Raw genomic sequence first — 18,621 nt, forward strand, 5'->3', positions numbered from 1 at the left:
CATTTTTTATCCGCATTTATTTTTTATTCGCATTTATTTTTTACTTTTATCTTTTAAATAATAGTTTTTCAAAATTAAAATAGTTATTTTATCAATTTAACTATTTTCTTTTTTAAATTTAACTATATTAATCAACTTTTAGTTTTTATTACCTAAAAGAATTACCTATGAAAATTGAAAGTGTTTTTTCTATCATGTTTATAATAATTAATTAATAATACAAATTTAGTTATGCACCTTTTTAGGAGTGCATTTTTTTTCTTTACACATAAATCTCTATTATCTAAAAGAATTACTTATATAAATTGAAAGTAGTTTGATTGTATAATATGTGCAAATGTGTTCACCTTTTTTATAAATGAAAGTAGAAATAATTGTAAAAATAAATATAAATACTTTTAATAAATTTATTGCAGATGATTTTTATTTTATTCATATTTAATATTTTACTATAAATAGTTATTTTATTTTAAAAATAATTAAATTTTAAAAAATACTATATATAAAAATCGAATAAATTTTAAAAAAGTCACTTAAAAAAGGATAAATTTAGAAGAAAAAATTATGTACACAAAAAATAAACTTTTTCTTTGTATAATAGTATAAATTATAATAATTTTTAGATGTTTTATAATTGTTTTTGTACATATTTTGTTATAAATTCTTATTTTCCTTATGGCAAAATTTGCAAATGTTTTAATTATAATTATTTTTATAACGTATTATATATATATATATATATTATAATTTTAATAATATTGTCTAATTAATTTTATAACGAAACACGATGCATCCTGTACTAACTTTTTAACATTCACTCTGGTAATTTATCCTGCAATAAAAGGATGTTTTATAATTGTTTTTGTACATATTTTGTTATAAATTCTTATTTTCCTTATGGCAAAATTTGCAAATGTTTTAATTATAATTATTTTTATAAAGTATTATATATATATATATATATTATAATTTTAATAATATTGTCTAAGTAATTTTATAACGAAACACGATGCATCCTGTACTAACTTTTTAACATTCACTCTGGTAATTTATCCTGCAATAAAAGGATGTGAATTTGACCTGATTCAGTGGCAAATGTTGATGTTAACAAAAGGGTGATTTATTGATCTGTAATTGGTTGTGGAGGGAGGGTTATATTTAACAAAAAAGAGTAAGGAATTGAGTAGAAAAGGGAGGGAGAAATAGGAGGAGTAGGGAGGAAACAATGAACAATAGTTAGTACTAAACTAGTTAGGATTGGAGGGAGTAAATTGGTAGATGTATTTGATGATAGAATTGAATTGATCCAAGTGCAGTTAGCTTAGCTTAGCATAGCTTAGGACGGAGGGGAAATGGGAGGGGCTCAGATCCGTTCAATGTTGCTATGGGTATTATTATTCTTAGCAGCCTATGCCTATCTCGCCGATGGCGTTTTTCCGGAAGAGGTGAGACAACTGCGAGACGAGGCTCGTGAAATGTTTTATCACGCTTTCAATGGCTACATGGACCACGCTTTTCCCCTCGACGAATTGAGGCCCCTTTCATGTGCAGGAGAGGATACCCTCGGTGGCTATGCCTTAACATTGGTTCCTATTCCCATTCAATCGCTAATCAAATTCCTTATCATATCTCTCTTATTCATTATTCGGATTCTAATTCTAATGTATTCATCATATCAGATTGATTCTTTAGACACTTTGGCATTACTTGGTGACCGCCAACGCTTTGCCACCTCTGTTGAATGGCTTGGTAAAAATATCCGCTTTGATATAGTGAGTATTCACTCCATCCAATCAAAAGTCAAACTTTTTTTTTTTAGGCAAATGCTAACATGTGCCATTGCTCTTAAAGTTTTCATATAATGGTTTTATTTGCTTATGATTTATTTTAATTTTGGTTGGGCTGCAGAATAAAACTGTTTCTGTGTTTGAGACCACTATCAGGGTTCTCGGAGGATTACTTTCGGCTCATCTTATTGCCTCTGATTATGCTACGGTTAGTATGTCAATTTTTGTACAATCATATGATTGCATTTAGAATTCATGCTTATCTTACATTTTGTAAAATTTTAAAAGTTAATGGTGAGGACACCTTAGGCTGATGTTGTTCTCAGTTGGATGTCGTTGGTAGGAACCTTCTATAGAAGGATCAGATAAGATGAGGTTATGTTTTGCTTTCTCACCTCTGATTTGAAGTTGGATAGCAACTCTCTTAAATATTTGCTTTGCTCTTCTGTTATTCTCAACTGCTTTCAGGATATTTGTATTGATAAAGATTTTTTATTAGATTGGTCTGGTGATTCTGACCCTGGATTATTGGATTCTTTCTGCTTTCTTCTTGTGAAAGTAATTAGTTTGTCACCTATTAAATGTTCATGGATTTTATCATAGAATTTGGGCGTCTGGGATCAGTGTTGGAATCATAGGTGGTCTGTATATATATGTTTGGAGAAGAGCTGTAGATGCTCTAATAAAGAGAGTATATCAGATGGAGGGTATACATGTACGGGTAACATCGAGAGGTTTTAGAGGTCATTGGTTTGTTTATAGATATGATTCACAATTGAAAATATATTTATAGATTTCTATGTAGCTTGCCCCACTTGATGGGAATAGGCTTGATTGTTGGTGCTGTAATATGTATGCATTCCCTGCATTCTGATTTCGTATCTCATGTCATGAATCATTTTTCCTACTAATTCATATTATAACATATTTGTACATAGTACTCTATAGTCTTCAACCATTATCTTCACATATGTTGTCTGCAGGGCATGAGAGTTCCGTCATATGATAATCAGTTACTAAACTTAGCTGAAGATCTTGCCAGGAGATTGTTACCTGCATTTGATACCCCTACAGGTATTACTCAATCATACACAATTATGCTTGTCTTTTAGTAACTTTGCTCTCATAATCATCTTTCTCGATACAGAAAAGGATTGTATTGCATGTTTTTAGAATTTAATATATATTATATTTTAAAATCTCACTTTTTGATGGAATTTTATACCACCATACCAGTGTTATCAATCGTGGATTATGGAAAATGGCAGAAAGCCATTAATCTGCCATACCATTTTGAGAATAGTGTTGCAGGCAATTATTAGAAGTTGGTTAGAAGTTGAAATTTATGGTATATATCAATTATATATAACAAAAATTATATTGTATGCAAATAAAAGTAAAGTGCATAAAATTTGATGTAATTTTAACTTAAAAGTTTATTTGGATGGAGACTTTCTGGAGATAACAAGACAAGAGGATGACAGCAGCAACCATGACACCCATAACAGCTGCAGTAGCAAAAGGTTGCAAACTTTCAGTAATCCAAGGAATCCTGTAATCTAATGATGCCATAGTTTTGCTATGGCAGCTATTTAATGACATTGACATGCAAGGTGAAGAATGATTTGTGGAGAATAATACTTAGTTAATAAGATGTTTAAATTGCAAGCATCGAAATTTGCATAAATTTTTTGAAAGGGAAAATTTTAATCAGGGAAAAAGCTGGCAAGTACAGTGAGGGTTAGTAGAAGTTATTCTGCAAATTAAAAAACATCTAAAAAAAGAAGAAAACTAATAATTCAACAAGGCTCCTTATCTTTGCAAAAAGAAGAAATAGCAATGGGAAGAACATCAAATAGAAGCTGCAAGCGTGATCCTATTCCATAATAGCAAATTTAATTGCAAAAACACCCTTAAATATCCATGCTTTCTGCTCCAACCAAATGTACCAAATTTCATAAACTGCACATCATATCAAGAATTTTTTCTTCATTGTTTTTAATATGGCTTACAACTGCAAAACCAACCTCCCTACAAGGCAATAACTAGAAAATATTTATTTTATGTTGTTCACCCACACCCTCAATTCTTAAGACCAGATATAGCTTCAACAAACTAAAAGATTGAACATTCACAAAAATTTTGCTATCCTTCTTTGAGAAGAGAGGTATCACTCAGAAAATTGAAGGTTGAGCCCTCATCTTATCCTACTCGACTCTAGGAACTGAGATGAGATCCTTTTCTAGAAGGAATTTGACTTAGGATAAAAAGGGACATGTTTTTGCTTGCATAACTTCTTGCCATGAAACCAAGATTTTCACCATCTGCAGTTACAGTATAAATTAACGGCAGTGAAGAGGCAACCTAAATCACAACCCGAGTTATTTACTTACCATCTTGCAAAATTGCTCACTTTTAGCTTAGCTTGTAGAGAATGTTGTTTTAAATCCCTACCCGTTTGGATAGAGGAAGGGAATCAGGAAGGAAATATTTTTTTTTTTTTTTTAATTTAAAAGTTATGTTCTTTAGTTGAAGGGACAGAAGAGAGAGAAACAGACTTTAAGAAATAAATTTCAATTTTTTGTCTCCTTATTATCTGTCATTCAAATTTCATAATTTTATCCTTTCCCTTATTTTCCTTCCTCATCTGCACAAAGGGTAATAATAGTTCACCTTATGTTGACTTTCATGTGCCTTGTTTTTGTGCAGGGATTCCATTTGGATCTGTAAATTTGTTACATGGAGTTGATAAACATGAAAGTAAGGTAACACAACCTTCTCCTATGCTTCCCATATTATTTTTAGAATATGTGGGTCTTCAACCTGGTCTCTGACCCACTACCGTAGCTGATAATTTCAAATGATATATGTGAAACAAAATGGGCAAAAAAGTTAGCACAGAGGTGGTTTGGAAACTGTCTTTGCTCCACTATTTTCTTTTTGAAAAAACAGAATATTTCCTGAGATTAATTCTCTCATCTTGTGTTCTTTATCCTATATGTCTTCAACCTATTTGAATTTATTGTGTTAAAATTAGTACTTCTGTGCTTTAGATAACTTCAACAGCAGGTGGTGGGACCTTGACTCTTGAATTTGGTGTTCTAAGTCGTCTAACAAATGACCCTAGTAAGTTTACCATTTTCCTTTTGGTCTATTCTAAGCATACATGATCCAAGGAATGAGTTACTGTCATTGAAAAGGTATATGAACTAAAGTTCTAAACAAACAAGAACTGAAGGACCAACCAAGTGCAAACTGGTATCTGCTGTGAAAATAACTAGAAGTTATGAAAGATATTCCCAAGTAAAAACATTATTAAAGTAGTCGATCAACATATGACAGGATTGAATTGATGGCTTTAGTTTAATGTTCCAATCTTATGATTGTTTCTTCAGAGTTGCTGTATGTTTGCACTTGCATTTTACTTTTTCTATAAAAGAAAACAGTGAAGGAGAATGGAACAACTATATTTTGATAGCACAAAACTTATTTGTACTCCTCTCTCTCTTTTGATAGCAAGACAATTATTTTCAAGCCATTTTGCTTTATCCCCTTCTAACTCATCTATGGAGCAAGCAATTGTGGTCCAGAAGTTGTATTTCATCTCTTCCTTCTTCTATTCTGGGGGCTGAATAGTGGAGACTATTGTTAGTCATTCATGTGCTAGATCATGTGGGAAATAGTAACATGATTAATTGGGTAGATGAGCGATTTTTATTTGACGAACCTTGTTGGTGGGAAGGGAAACATTTAGAGGCTAGGATACCAGGGAGAGAAAGGGGAGAAGACAGGCATTCGGTTTTGTTGTTTTGGGTGGCTGCTGTCATAGGCAGAGAAGGCATCTATCTCTTGACATTTTATCTTCTATTGCTGCATTTTCTAATTATGGTTTTACTAAATGCTTTGAATTTTAGCCTTGTATTTTTAACTCTACAATTTTTCTAGTCTTCACCTTCTTGGAGAAGGGTGTACTGCTAACATGATCTTATTACTTATAATCATTTCTATATGTTTCTTTGACATGCAGTTTTTGAACAAGTCACCAAAAATGCAGTGCGTGGACTTTGGGCACGGCGTTCAAAGCTTAATCTGGTTGGTGCTCATATTAATGTTTTTACAGGTGAATGGACACAAAAGGTACAAAGTATATGTTATTTGTTGAAATATTCATATAGATATACATACTCACATATTTGTGTGTGTAATGACATTGTCTTATTTGTTTTGTGGCATTATTTCCTTTTTCTTAGAGCAATTTTTTTAAAATAATAGAGCCATGATACACAGAATTGGATACTCTACTTTCTGTACCAATCATAGTGCCTCTTATTTGTGTTTTATATAAATGTGTACTACCTTGTAAAGCATTTAACATATTCTGTTCCTCTGATCTAACTAAATAAAGGGAACCCTAAGTCCAAACTAAAGCTGTCGTAGTGATTTCTGTATAATCTTCTCTCTCTCTCTCTCTCTCTCTCTCTGTATTTTTCATCCTGGTGTCAACTCTCAAGGCATGGGTTGTCAACTTTTGAATTAAACCCTATCTCTTCAGCCTTCTACTAAAATATATTGTAAATCAATCATTTCCTGGGCTGTGCATGAGCTTCCCTTGCGTTGTGAGTTGATGGAGTCTTTCTAAAGAGTTGAGGTTTGACTCATGTAGAAGTCTGCTGCAACTTGGCTAGGTGACTTGTCGAGCATTTCCATGTGTGATGAAGTCCACCTAAGTTTGGTTTTAGCTGATTTTGTGTTGCTGTACCCCTGGCTTAATTGATTTTGTTGTTTTCCCTTTCCAAATATTTTCCACCGTTTAGAGGAGTGTTGCCATTCTAGATAGTTTAACTTTTCTTGATTTGGTGGTGTGAGACTGAGTTAATTGAGACATGTAAGTTGGAGATACTCAACGGTATATGTCTAGCATACTTGCACCGATGGTTAACATTATCTTGCCACCAATCAATGTTAATTATCAATGCTAGTATGTTAGACCTATATTGTTGGGTATCCTCCTATTTAGATGTTTCAATTCTTGACAACTACCGACACTGAACATTGTAATTCAGTTACATAATTGTGGTTGGGTTTGTAGTTTTATCGTAACAACCATGATTTAGAGAAAACATCAGCACACTGTTACTTATATTTGACATGACTAAGAAATAAGTCTTTATTGGTGTTGTTTATGAACAAATCTCAACCAGTCTTAATATGCTTTGTGGAGAGTTGCTTGATTGTCACACGACAACCAGTCTCAATATTCTAACCAAGTACTCACAAAATCATATCAACTCCCTTGTAGTGTGAGCAATAACTATGTCTTAGACTCTGCATTCAATATAGCTGCCTCACCTTGCTTCCTAATCATTCATGAAACCAAGGTACCCCCCATCAAGGACACAATAACTTGAAGAAGGCCTCCTATCTAGGTGTTATTGCAAACTACGTAACATCGTTCACGAAGTTTATACATTCTAGGCGGGTATCCTTTTTTGACAAGCCGAAAGCTTAATAATAGGCTTCCAACTTTAGGGGAGTGTTGAGGATATAATGTAATAACAGGGGAACTATTTTCATGGTTTGATGATTAGTTTCTTCTAGTGTGTGAAAGAGTATAGGAGTCATTATGCACTTTGAGTATAGTAATGGTTCAGCTTTGGCTTGTGTATTATATTATTTAGAACAATTGATGAGTGAACTTTCTCCTGCCATTTGGAACCAGAGGGTCCTTGGTGTGAGAAAATAATAATAAGGAGAATGATGAATGCTCTGAACAGTATTGTTAGAATTTGTGGATATAATAGGATACTATAGATATTCATCATATGAATTCTCGGTTTAAATGTTATTATTTGTTCGAGGCAAACTGCCTCAAAAGATATTCTAGACATATGGCTGAAATCCTTCAGTAATATAGGAGATTGATGATAAAATGAAGATGACAAATCTCAACAAAAAGGGATAAATAGGAAAAAATAGCTGACCATATTTCTCTAAAAACGGAGAAGAAATTCCAGTAAAAGATAATAAGATTATAAAATGTGCATAATGATTGTAGGGTTCAGGTTGAGCTTAGAATAGGTTGTTGGTATTGATGATGGTTGACTTCCTCAGGTTCTTAAGTCTTGCTACTGCTGTTACTCATTTCTTTGGCAAGTAAATTACTTAATTTGTAGGGTCTGTGATGCCTCTCAATCAACTAGATATTGCCTTAGTCTATTATTGTAGCATTTGATTTGTGTATGTTAATAATTATTTATTGTTTCCTATTTTTAATTTGTATAGTTGTCCATGTGAAGAAGCTAAAAATATGCAAAATATGAAATTAATATTCTTTTACAGTTTATAGATTTTGCATTGGTGTTTCATTGTCCTACTGACCGTTCTCTGCCTGAATATGCCTAACTTTTCAACAATGACGCATATTCTTCTTCCAATTTATGTGTATCTATCAACAACTACTGCATCTATCTCTCTCTTTGCAGGATGCTGGGATAGGAACTAGTATTGACTCTTTCTATGAGTATCTGTTGAAGGTTAGTATAAGAAATTTACTAAGGTGGAGCCTCTAGAGCAATTTGTACTGGAAAGTTAATTCCTAAGTTCTTATGATTATAAAAGAACAAGAGTTGATTTAATTTTCTTAGAATTTGGTCTTAGGACCTAGTTCTATAGTACAAAACCTGCTTGTGAGATAAAAACAATTAAATTTTATAAGCTTTATATAAGTTGTATCTTTAGTCAATGTGACTAGATCACCAATCTTGAGGCCAGAACTGAGGCAGCCTTGGGAAGACTGCCCATAAGGCCACTTTTCAACACTCTCCCTCAAATCTATGGCTATTGGCCTAAAGTGTAGCCAATCCAGGTGGTACAATAATAGACTTAGAATAAACATTGATGTCATCATAGAATTTAGGCTTAGGAACTTTGTTCAACTTTAGAGGAATCGTTGTTAGGTGACATTCCAAACGTGATGAGTTCTATTTCAATTATTTCTCTAGTTGATACGAGACTAAATTACCACCCTTTAAGTTGCAATTGAGGAAACTTTCAAAGAGGCTGCAACTGAGGTAGGATAGGAATGACTGCAATTTAGACAACTTTTCAACAAATGTAATAAACTAAAACCTACTTGAGATATTTCATGATTTTTTCTATACATATGATATTTGATTGCATGTTTTTGTGTAAAAACACTTTTTTCTTTTTTTTTTTTAATCTTTCTGCTTTACTATCAAATTTCATATTATTCCCACCTGTAAACGTTTTCTCTCTTGCTACTTGCACTTTTTTACCTATGACTTAGTTTGTCTTTTATCAAAAAATATTTAAAAAATAGATTTATTCTCAGCATGATATTCTTCCTATTACTATTCTTCCTCTTGTTTGAATTCATTGGAAGGATTTCCCCAGAATTATTTTTATACACTACGGACTTCTTTAACAAAACGACATTATAGAGGAGAGAGGGGTAGCATTGAGGACTGTAATGTTTACATCTTCTAAAATTAGTCTGCCTGTTTGTGCCAACTTATTTTCACTTTGAGCTCTAGTTTTTACTGATATGGTGTATGTTGATTCATTGATTCTACAACATATAAAGGTGCTTAGTTAAAGACCTTTTGAGGAAAATTGCACGATGAATTATTGGTTAAAATATTTTCAACTACGACTTTTAGTGGCAATTGGTCGACCAATATTTTAATGTTATTAACCAGGTGGATTAATTTTGTTTGGAATTCCTTTTTTTTTTGGCATTTTCTCCTTTTGGGGCATTACTTTGTTAGTTGATATAAATCAAGTTCTCTGATTTCTTTTTCCATGCTAATGACCTTCAGGCATATTTATTATTTGGAGACGAAGAGTACTTGTATATATTCCAAGAAGCTTATGCTGCTGCTATGCATTATCTTTACCATGACCCTTGGTAAAAGCTTTTGGCTATGTGTGCCACCCTGTAAATATACTTGACTACTATTTTTCTTTGAAATGCATCAGTATGTATATTTTTAAATGTATTTCTTTAAAGTCTGAAACTCAGATTTTTGTTTATGCTTCAAGGTACGTAGAAGTGAATATGGATTCTGCTGCTATTGTCTGGCCATTATTTAATAGTCTGCAGGCATTTTGGCCTGGTCTTCAGGTTTCCTTTTGCTTGTTTTTTATATTTATTATTTTTTTTACTCTGGATATAATAATATCATGGAGGGGCTAATTGAAAATGTGTATCTTTGCAAGGTTTTAGCTGGAGATATCAATCCTGCAATTCGCACCCATGCTGCCTTCTTGAGTGTCTGGAGAAGATATGGTTTTACCCCTGAGGGATTCAATCTTGCAAGTCTCAGTGTTCAGGTATAACTATTCCTAACACCTGGAGGCCATATAACTGTAAAATGATGCTTAATTATAGCATCAGCCTTCTTTCTATTAGTTGCATGTTTAGGGTAATTGATGATTTGTTGCACCCAAATTTTGTTCTCTTAAATAAACTTATATTTCAAAATCCCTGTTCGTGTTAATAAATCTCATTAGAAAGAAAATAGGAAAAAGACTATGGGAACATCCTTCAAATAGAAATGTCAAGATGGAAAGGGAACTTCAAAAACAGGACACGACAATGCTGTCCATTCTATGTAAGAAATAAGTTGCTCTTGGAAAAACACAAGCAGGGCTCTGAAGAGAAGCAATGAAATATAAACTCTATCCACAAGTGTAAAGCCAATTCTTAGATGGGGTTAAGATGTTCCACATGGCTAAGAATATGGTTGAAATACTTCTTATAAGACTTGGATAATTTTCTTCCCTTCATCTAGCTTTTGGGGTCCACTTGATTTTTGGTCAGGTATAAGAGCGTGTCCGGATTTGATGTCTTAGCTTTTCAAGTCGAGTTAGACCCACTTTATTTCTAATATGGATGGTTAATGCTGAAAATTTCTTATGTTTCTGACAGTACAAGAGTCTATCTGGTTTTAATGTTGGGACATTTGAAGATGTCCTGTGTTACACACTTCGTGCCCTAGTTGGTATGTAAGGTGTGTGCTTTAAGATGTCTTACACTGGCTAGGAGTATGGACATAACACATTTTACAAGACATTGAAAATTGTCCACCTTTGAGCTAGTAGGAGTTGAGTTAGGTTAAAATTCATATTTAAACTGCAACTTGTAAAGCATTTGAATGAATCATAAAGAACTTATTTGTAACAAGACACACCCTGTGATTGTTATGAGTCATAAAATAATTGTTCCATGGGAATGTAGAATACTTGCTATGTTCTTTTTTAGGTAACCATTCGGTTGATTATCTCTAATGTGAACTGTTATGTGTTTTTCTTACATTACATCAGCATGGGCAAAAGAGTTACCCACTGCGGCCAGAGCTAATTGAGAGCACCTATTGGCTGTACAAAGCTACCCGAGATCCTAGGTTTGCTTATATATTCCTTTAAATTGTGTTATGATTGTAAAATTTGGCTCCTTATGTCTGGTTTGGTTTCTTAATATTATTTTGCTAGAGCTATATAGCCCTGTTTTCTGTCTCTAAAAACCCTCTCCTTTCTTACCTATTTGTAATATTTTTTCCTCCCTTTTCTCTGAAGACGTAAGTTTTATTTAGCAACGTTCACAATTTAATACAGAACTTGATTCTGTTATTGGTGTTTCTCTGTAGATATCTTGATGCTGGGAGGGACATGATTGCTAGTTTGCAATATGGAACACGATGCCCTTGTGGGTACTGTCACATTTCAGATGTTGAGCATCACAAACAAGAAGATCACATGGAGAGCTTCTTCTTAGCTGAGACAGTAAGAATGAATTTATGACATATTTTAAAAATACCTAAACCTTAACAAAAGAACATAATCTCTTCAGTTGTATTTTATCGAAGTCTGTTTTAGTGCAACTATGTATAGAATATTTCCTTATTAGAGTTATTTTTTCTTAAATTCCCTTATTATGTACATACTGTTGTAAATAATCAGAAAGTTTTCTTTCTAGGTAAGATCATTGATTAAGATAGGTAGGTAAATTGGTTTTTATTTAGGGTCCGCAATTGTGTGGGGTATATAATTTTAGATGAGGCTCTGATAACGTCAAGGACCAAGTTTCTTGGAAGCTTAAGTTGTCAAGTGGAAGTTTGGGAATGGGTTTATGTTTCTATCAATTTTACTTTGTTAAGTTTATACTTTTCTTTCGTTTATAAACCATACCTCTTACAACCATTAATATTTGTCTTCTTGCCTTCAATATATTTTATCTGCTTCCCCCCCTCCTCTTCCCCAATCTATTCTTTATTTTGAAGAAAGATGTTGCTAACTAACCTATGCTACAATTAGGTCAAGTATCTGTGGCTGCTGTTTGATTTGGCTGTGGGTCCTGACAACCTTGTGGAAAATGGGCCATACAAGTGAGTGTGAGCTTATGCATTTACAATTAGTAGCTGAACTTTTGCTACAACAAGATTAAGTACTTGTTTCTACATTTTTCTGAGACAGGTACGTATTCAGCACTGAAGGTCATTTACTGCCTGCTACTCCTCAAATCTCCCTAGCGAGGGAACATTGTTTATACTATGGGGCTTATTGTAGAAGTGGTGATTTGAGACAAACTTACTTTGTACCAGAGTCTGAGAAAGATAAGAAAGAACCCAATGATACTAAATTTTATGATAGTTGGACTAAAAGAGATACATATTCTTCAGATTACACCACTTTCGAGCCAAGAGCCGTTTCTGGTTCGATTAAGGTACTTGGTAGTCTTTACTTCCATCACTATTGGGCTTCTTTCTCGCCTTTTATCGTATGCATATTACTTGTGCCAAATATTACACTTAATACCTATTTCCGTCTTCATTCATTTTGCTATAAGGGTGCGATGGAAAATTTTCTTAATACTTGTTTGATTTAAAACAGAAGTTTAGAAATCAAGTTATTTGGTTAGGATGTGAGGTTCACTGCATATTTTCTATTTCTTATTCTGGATCTTAGAAGAAAAAAGGAGATGTAGTGTTCCAGAGTCTGTTATCCATTTTCTCCTCAACGTTCAAAATTAAATTAAAACTGTGAAACATCACTATGGCCACTAGGTTATGTTAGACAACTCTGGCTTACATTGTTGGGCTGGGAATGTTCTTTGCAGATTGTATTTAGGTGCTCACAGCAGCGAATCAAATAAAACAAGTAAGTTTATTTTGTATGACATGAGTATTATTGTTATTTCTGCAGGGTTTCTGCCCAGGATTAAATCATGGACAGAAGTTTGGTTTATTATATGCACATTTAATTGATGAACGTCGTGATTATGAAACCAACCAAGTTCAACAGAAAGAATCAACTACCGTGCAAAGCCATTCAGTATTGGTTCTTCGTAGCCAGAGTTCTGAGCATTTGGTACCAGAATATGGCAGTGACCGTAATGATAGTCAGACACCTCAATCAGACAGTACCCCTTAAAGTGAGAGGGGGACTTGTGGTGCTGCTAGAAGTCAAGTTGCTGATCCCAGCAAAGTAGGAATTACAATATCTCAGTTAAGCAAGAGGATTGGTGAGGAAGGAAATTATAACTTCAACTTCACAGAGTTTCACTTCTCAAACTTCTGCAGGCTCACCCACCTGAAATTTAAATTTGAGTTTTGTTAGTGTCCATAATTGAGAAAGCATGCATTTGATAACTTTGGCAGCTGTTGTTACATTGCGCATGGAGCTGAAAGTGGTAAATTATGGATGAACTGACCTGTTAGTTCTAATGTTGTGATATTGGAGGCAAAGTCATTACCTTGCCTTCAATCATTGGGCACTTGTAAACGAATGTAACATAATTATTTTTGTTGTATAATTTTTGCTGAGGTACATGTAAACTTATTGTCAGTGGTCTAATCATTGTGTACAGGGGATAGTTATTATCGGATTCCTGAAATTAGATTGCAATTTCAATGGCTGAAAATTCCAATCATCCATTATGTTAAAAAAATCAATCTATTAAGTATTTACAAATTTTATTTTTTTAATTAATTTATTATTATTTAATTTTTTTTTATTAATTAAGTAATGCGATTGTAATCTTGTTCCTTGATCTTGTATATTTCTCTTCACATATTAAAAAATATGAAATTATTTTATTAATATAATATGATATTGTGATTAATATAAAATAATAAATATTTATTATTTTAATTGAAAATATATTAAATTCATTGAATAACAAATTATTATCATTGATCAGGTGACACTTGCGATTTTTATCATTTAACATCTTTTTAATAAAAATAATAATAATAATTTATCATTTATATTAGAATTTATTATTTACGTTAACCGCGATATCATGATATCATTTTACAATAGTTGTAAAATTCTGATTCACTTCTCTTAATACAAGTTTGTGAGTGGGATCTAGATCAATTCTGATTTTAACTTGTATCAAAATTTGGAACCTTTTCTAACTTCATCAAACTTGAACCCATAGTTGAATCAAATATTTAGCCATATAATTTAAAAAAAAAAAGTAAATAAATTTGGGCCTCCATTGAATACTTTTGTGGAAGGCACACCAGGCCCAATTTTGAGTATATTTGGACTTTATATTTTCTTTACATAACATCTTCATATTTTTGGCCTTTCTGTTCTATCAGCAGTGCCCATTAAATGAATGAAGAAAAAAATGAACAGCAAAGTTTGGAGATTTAGGCAAAGGTCTTTTTTCTGTTTCTCCAAACTGGCGTTGAGATTAACAAAAAAAAAAAAACTAAGTAAAGAAGGAGGCTATCTTTGGATACAAGTTGGAAACGTGCTTTTTAGAAATTTCAACACATTCTTAAATTTTAAAACAAAAAATCAATAAAAAAACTGTTTCTTTGGGAATATTTTTAACTTCCCAATTAACATATAAACATTCACCAATATTTTATTTACTAAAAGAGTGCTTGAAGTAAGCCTAGAGCAAGAGTAGAGGTAACTTAGAATTCCCCAAAATATTCTATGACAGCACATGATGCTGTCTTTACGTCAAGGCCAAGTGTGAGTTCTTTGATTGAAAAGATTAAAAGGTAAAAAAAAAAAAAAAAAAAAATTTAACTCCATATCACACCTATAGTTTTCCAGAGTCACAGACAACTAAACACAAAATTTTATTTAAATAATTTCACAGTTTTCTCTTCTTTTTCCAAATAGCTAAAAGTAGGTTTAATCACTTTGTTTTTTATATTTTAAGTTTTGATTTATTTTGGTCTTTATTTTTATTTTATTTTTGTCAAGTTTTAATATGTGTTAAATTATGGTAAATATCATTCGAAAGATAATTAAATGTCAGTCTAATAAAATATTTAACTATTAATTTTGTTTTCACTCAATTGACTTTATATATATATATATATATATATATATATATATATATATATATATATATATATATATATATATATATATATATATCTTTTACATGAAATTAATGTGGTTTTTTCTTTATCAATAATCACCTCTCCTTATCTTAAAAACGAATTCAAAAATCGTAAAAAGAATATGCAGATAAAATTATTAATTAAATTTTGTTATTGTAGTCTTCTACTGAATAACTTTAACTCCAACTTATAAGAATAGATCACGTTGAATCAATTTAATATATAAGACTAGTAATTAAATCAAAAACAAATTTTGAAAACAACACAAATCAAAATTTAAAGTATTAAAACTAGTAATTGAATCTTAAATATAATTTTTACATTTTGCTAGAATTAAAATTTTCTGATAGAGGTGTGGGCTCCCATGAAGCAGTGTCGTGTTGTTATTTTGCAGCACATGGAAGCAATTTATTTTGTGGTTTTGTGGTATATTGAACATCACTGTCAAAGTCTGCAGATTATTTTTCTGCCCTAAAATTTCATTGTTCCCTTATGCAGAGTGCAATAGTAAGACACTTTCTGCTCTACCAATAAAATATTCTACATGCATTTTTTTCTTTACTCTACCTTTCCTTAAACTTTGCCGGGAAGAGGGATCTAAAACTTAACCACATTCATTGTATAATTTCAGGCTAGACTTAGATCATAAACTAGGTTCTTTTTCTTTTTCTTTTTCTTTGCAAAACAAGTGGCTAAACACAAACCGTACTACGAACTCGCCATAAAACTCAAGTTATGTCTGGTCAATATTATTTAACAAACCTTTTACATGCTTATATATATATAATCACATAAATTAGCCAAAACTTTTCTAAAAAGAAGCAACATGCTGACACTGATATATGTAACTTATAATTTGTATCTTGTGAAGTTAGAAAAGCAAACGAACTAAGATACAGTCTAAAAGTGATGCATCTTCTTTGTCAAGCCTAGGGTTCTTATTGGAACAATAAAACATAATATTAATTATAATAAAAACATTGTTTACTAAGGTTAACAGATTTTCTCAATAATCGAAAGATTTTCTAATTAGAAAATAATGAATTCTTCGTCAGAATGTTAATACTTGACGGGTAAAGTGAAGACATGTACATATTCTGGTTATATATTTACATCATTTCTTTCTGCCAAAAAATGAAGATGTGAAAGAAAAAATATTTTAATAATTTGAGTTGTACATCAAGTACCGAGCCCACACATGATTCATGGTGAATTTGAGTACGTATATAGTATTTTATATTATTTATGTTCTGAAAATACTGATTAATTATAAATTTACTTTTTATTCCATAGTTTTTTTGAAAGTAAGTATGGTGATATTTTAATTAAGATCAGTGCAATGCATGAACCTATCAATGACTTTCCTTCAAACAGCTTCTCATTATAAAATTTCCGCCAGCGTTGATGTTTCGTCTATGTTATAGTTGCAAGCAGACACGCTTTGAATCCATTATTCATTCATATATTATATATATATATATATATATATATATATATATATATATATATATATATATATATATGCAATCAAATTTTTCTTATTTATTTCTAAAACCAACAACAAAGTTTGGCAGTTTTGCTTTTTGGTCCATGAACTTTATGAGTACTACAAAATATGAATAATTTAGTTGCTCAAACCTTTTACATATTTCAATATAAATATGATTTGCAAAGTCCTGTCTACTGCCATTAATATTCGCCATGCTTGTTTATGTTTTTTTTTTTACCAAGAGAACTTTCAGATCAGCACTAAAAGATTCCCTGCATGGAAAAAAAATAAAAATATAATTAATGTCTTATATCACTAACAACCATGTTTTTTGTAAAAGCACAGTGCATGATGCATTATTATGGAGAAACAGAATTTGTTAAAGTTTGTGAGTCCATTGCTAACAACATATCTGCATTAGGTCTTGACATATAAACTTGAAGAGTGATACTGTCTAGTGCATTATTATTAATTTGTCCTTGACGAGATTAATTGTTTGAAGATGGATCCTTTTGTTATCTAACCTAAATATCTATAATTTGTAGGGTATTCAGATTCCTTAGACACAACAATTTTGGGTCAGGTTTGGGTGAGAACTCAATTGCCAGGAAATGTAGTCATTGTCTGTGGGTGGAATTCAAGATAGGACCCATTTGTACCAAAATTCAAATCAAATAGAAGGACATTTCTATCATCTTTTTTCTTTTTTTTTCTCTTCTCATTTTATTACGCAATGTCAATGTTTAATCTTAGAGTCTCATCGTAATTATTATGTTTTATCACAATATTCGGTCAAACACCCAAATTTTGAAAGTCGCGTAAATGATAATATTTTGACTCATTTTTATCTTAGATCATCTTTTAATTATCATATTAAAAGATGATTACTAATAGATTAAAATTGGGTCAAAATATCATTATGTTTATATAAAATAAAAGATATATCCACCCATTAATTTACCATTCTTGCTCCCAATTTTTTTTATATATATTATTTTGTATTTCTTTTTGTATTTTATGGAATCAATTATGTATTCGTTTTTTTAGCAAATTCTTAATAATGGTGAGAAAATGAAATAAAAGGCATAAATGATAGAATCTAGTACGAAAGATACATGATATATATTAATAAATTGCATAATAATTTTATAAAATTAAAATAACAACTTATTACATAGTTCCTATGTTAATAGAGTGATTTTGAGTGGACAAACATTAGCATTTGAATACCCTTGTTTCCCGTACATTTTTGTGTTGATGGGTAAGTTGTTTTCTAAAGTTGGATCTTATCCTCTTCCTTCTATCTGACGTGTGTTAATTCCATCATTCACTATTTTAGTTCCAACAATTTTTAACTCTTCCAGAGTATTAAAAATAAGATGGGTTCAGAGCAATTTTTAGAATATGTTTGTTCACAAACATCTTCATATTTAGGAAATAATATTTGAGGAAATAAATAAATTATGTGAATAAAACAAAGTATTCTCAAAATAAAACCACTACTAACGACAGGAGGGCTTGAAACTTTTATAATTAATCACATATCTTTTTCTACTATTAATCTTTGGTTATATTTAAACTATTTTTCAGTCAAATTTAAAATAAAATAAAATACCGTCAGTTTAGGTAGATGTGATGCTTTTATTAGGTTAATATAATAGTTGAAGAACAGCATAATATAAAAAGTTATCATCTACCAATATGAATATCTTAAAGTTTAAGGTGAAACATAGCAAAACAAATATTGGAAATAGTACAATGATTAAAATAAAAAATAAAATGAAAATACATATTTATATCAATTTCTTTACTTTTATATGGGTTAAATATTTTTTGTAATTTCTAAACTTATATGTGAAATTTGAATTTATTATCATCTCAAATTTAGATATATTTTAACTTTTAACTTTAAAAATAATAGATAAGTTCTTTAACCTAATGATATTAAATT

General features: G+C 31.3%; 1 protein-coding gene across 1 annotated transcript; it reads left to right on the top strand.

Annotated features, from left to right (window-relative positions):
* The first annotated feature begins 1,101 nt into the window (after positions 1–1,101).
* LOC114191597 (alpha-mannosidase I MNS4) lies at positions 1,102–13,737 on the top strand. The gene is made up of 16 exons (XM_028080867.1): positions 1,102–1,586; positions 1,680–1,772; positions 1,909–1,995; positions 2,771–2,861; positions 4,497–4,552; positions 4,841–4,913; positions 5,815–5,924; positions 8,270–8,320; positions 9,626–9,714; positions 9,849–9,930; positions 10,026–10,139; positions 11,133–11,212; positions 11,456–11,591; positions 12,123–12,193; positions 12,282–12,531; positions 13,011–13,737. Exons 1-16 carry the CDS (start codon positions 1,353–1,355, stop codon positions 13,236–13,238), a joined length of 1,845 nt encoding a protein of 614 aa, XP_027936668.1. The 5' UTR covers positions 1,102–1,352; the 3' UTR covers positions 13,239–13,737.
* The last annotated feature ends 4,884 nt before the right edge of the window (positions 13,738–18,621 follow it).

Source organism: Vigna unguiculata, chromosome 7 (genome assembly GCF_004118075.2).
Source record: "Vigna unguiculata cultivar IT97K-499-35 chromosome 7, ASM411807v1, whole genome shotgun sequence".
Taxonomy (NCBI): domain Eukaryota; kingdom Viridiplantae; phylum Streptophyta; class Magnoliopsida; order Fabales; family Fabaceae; genus Vigna; species Vigna unguiculata.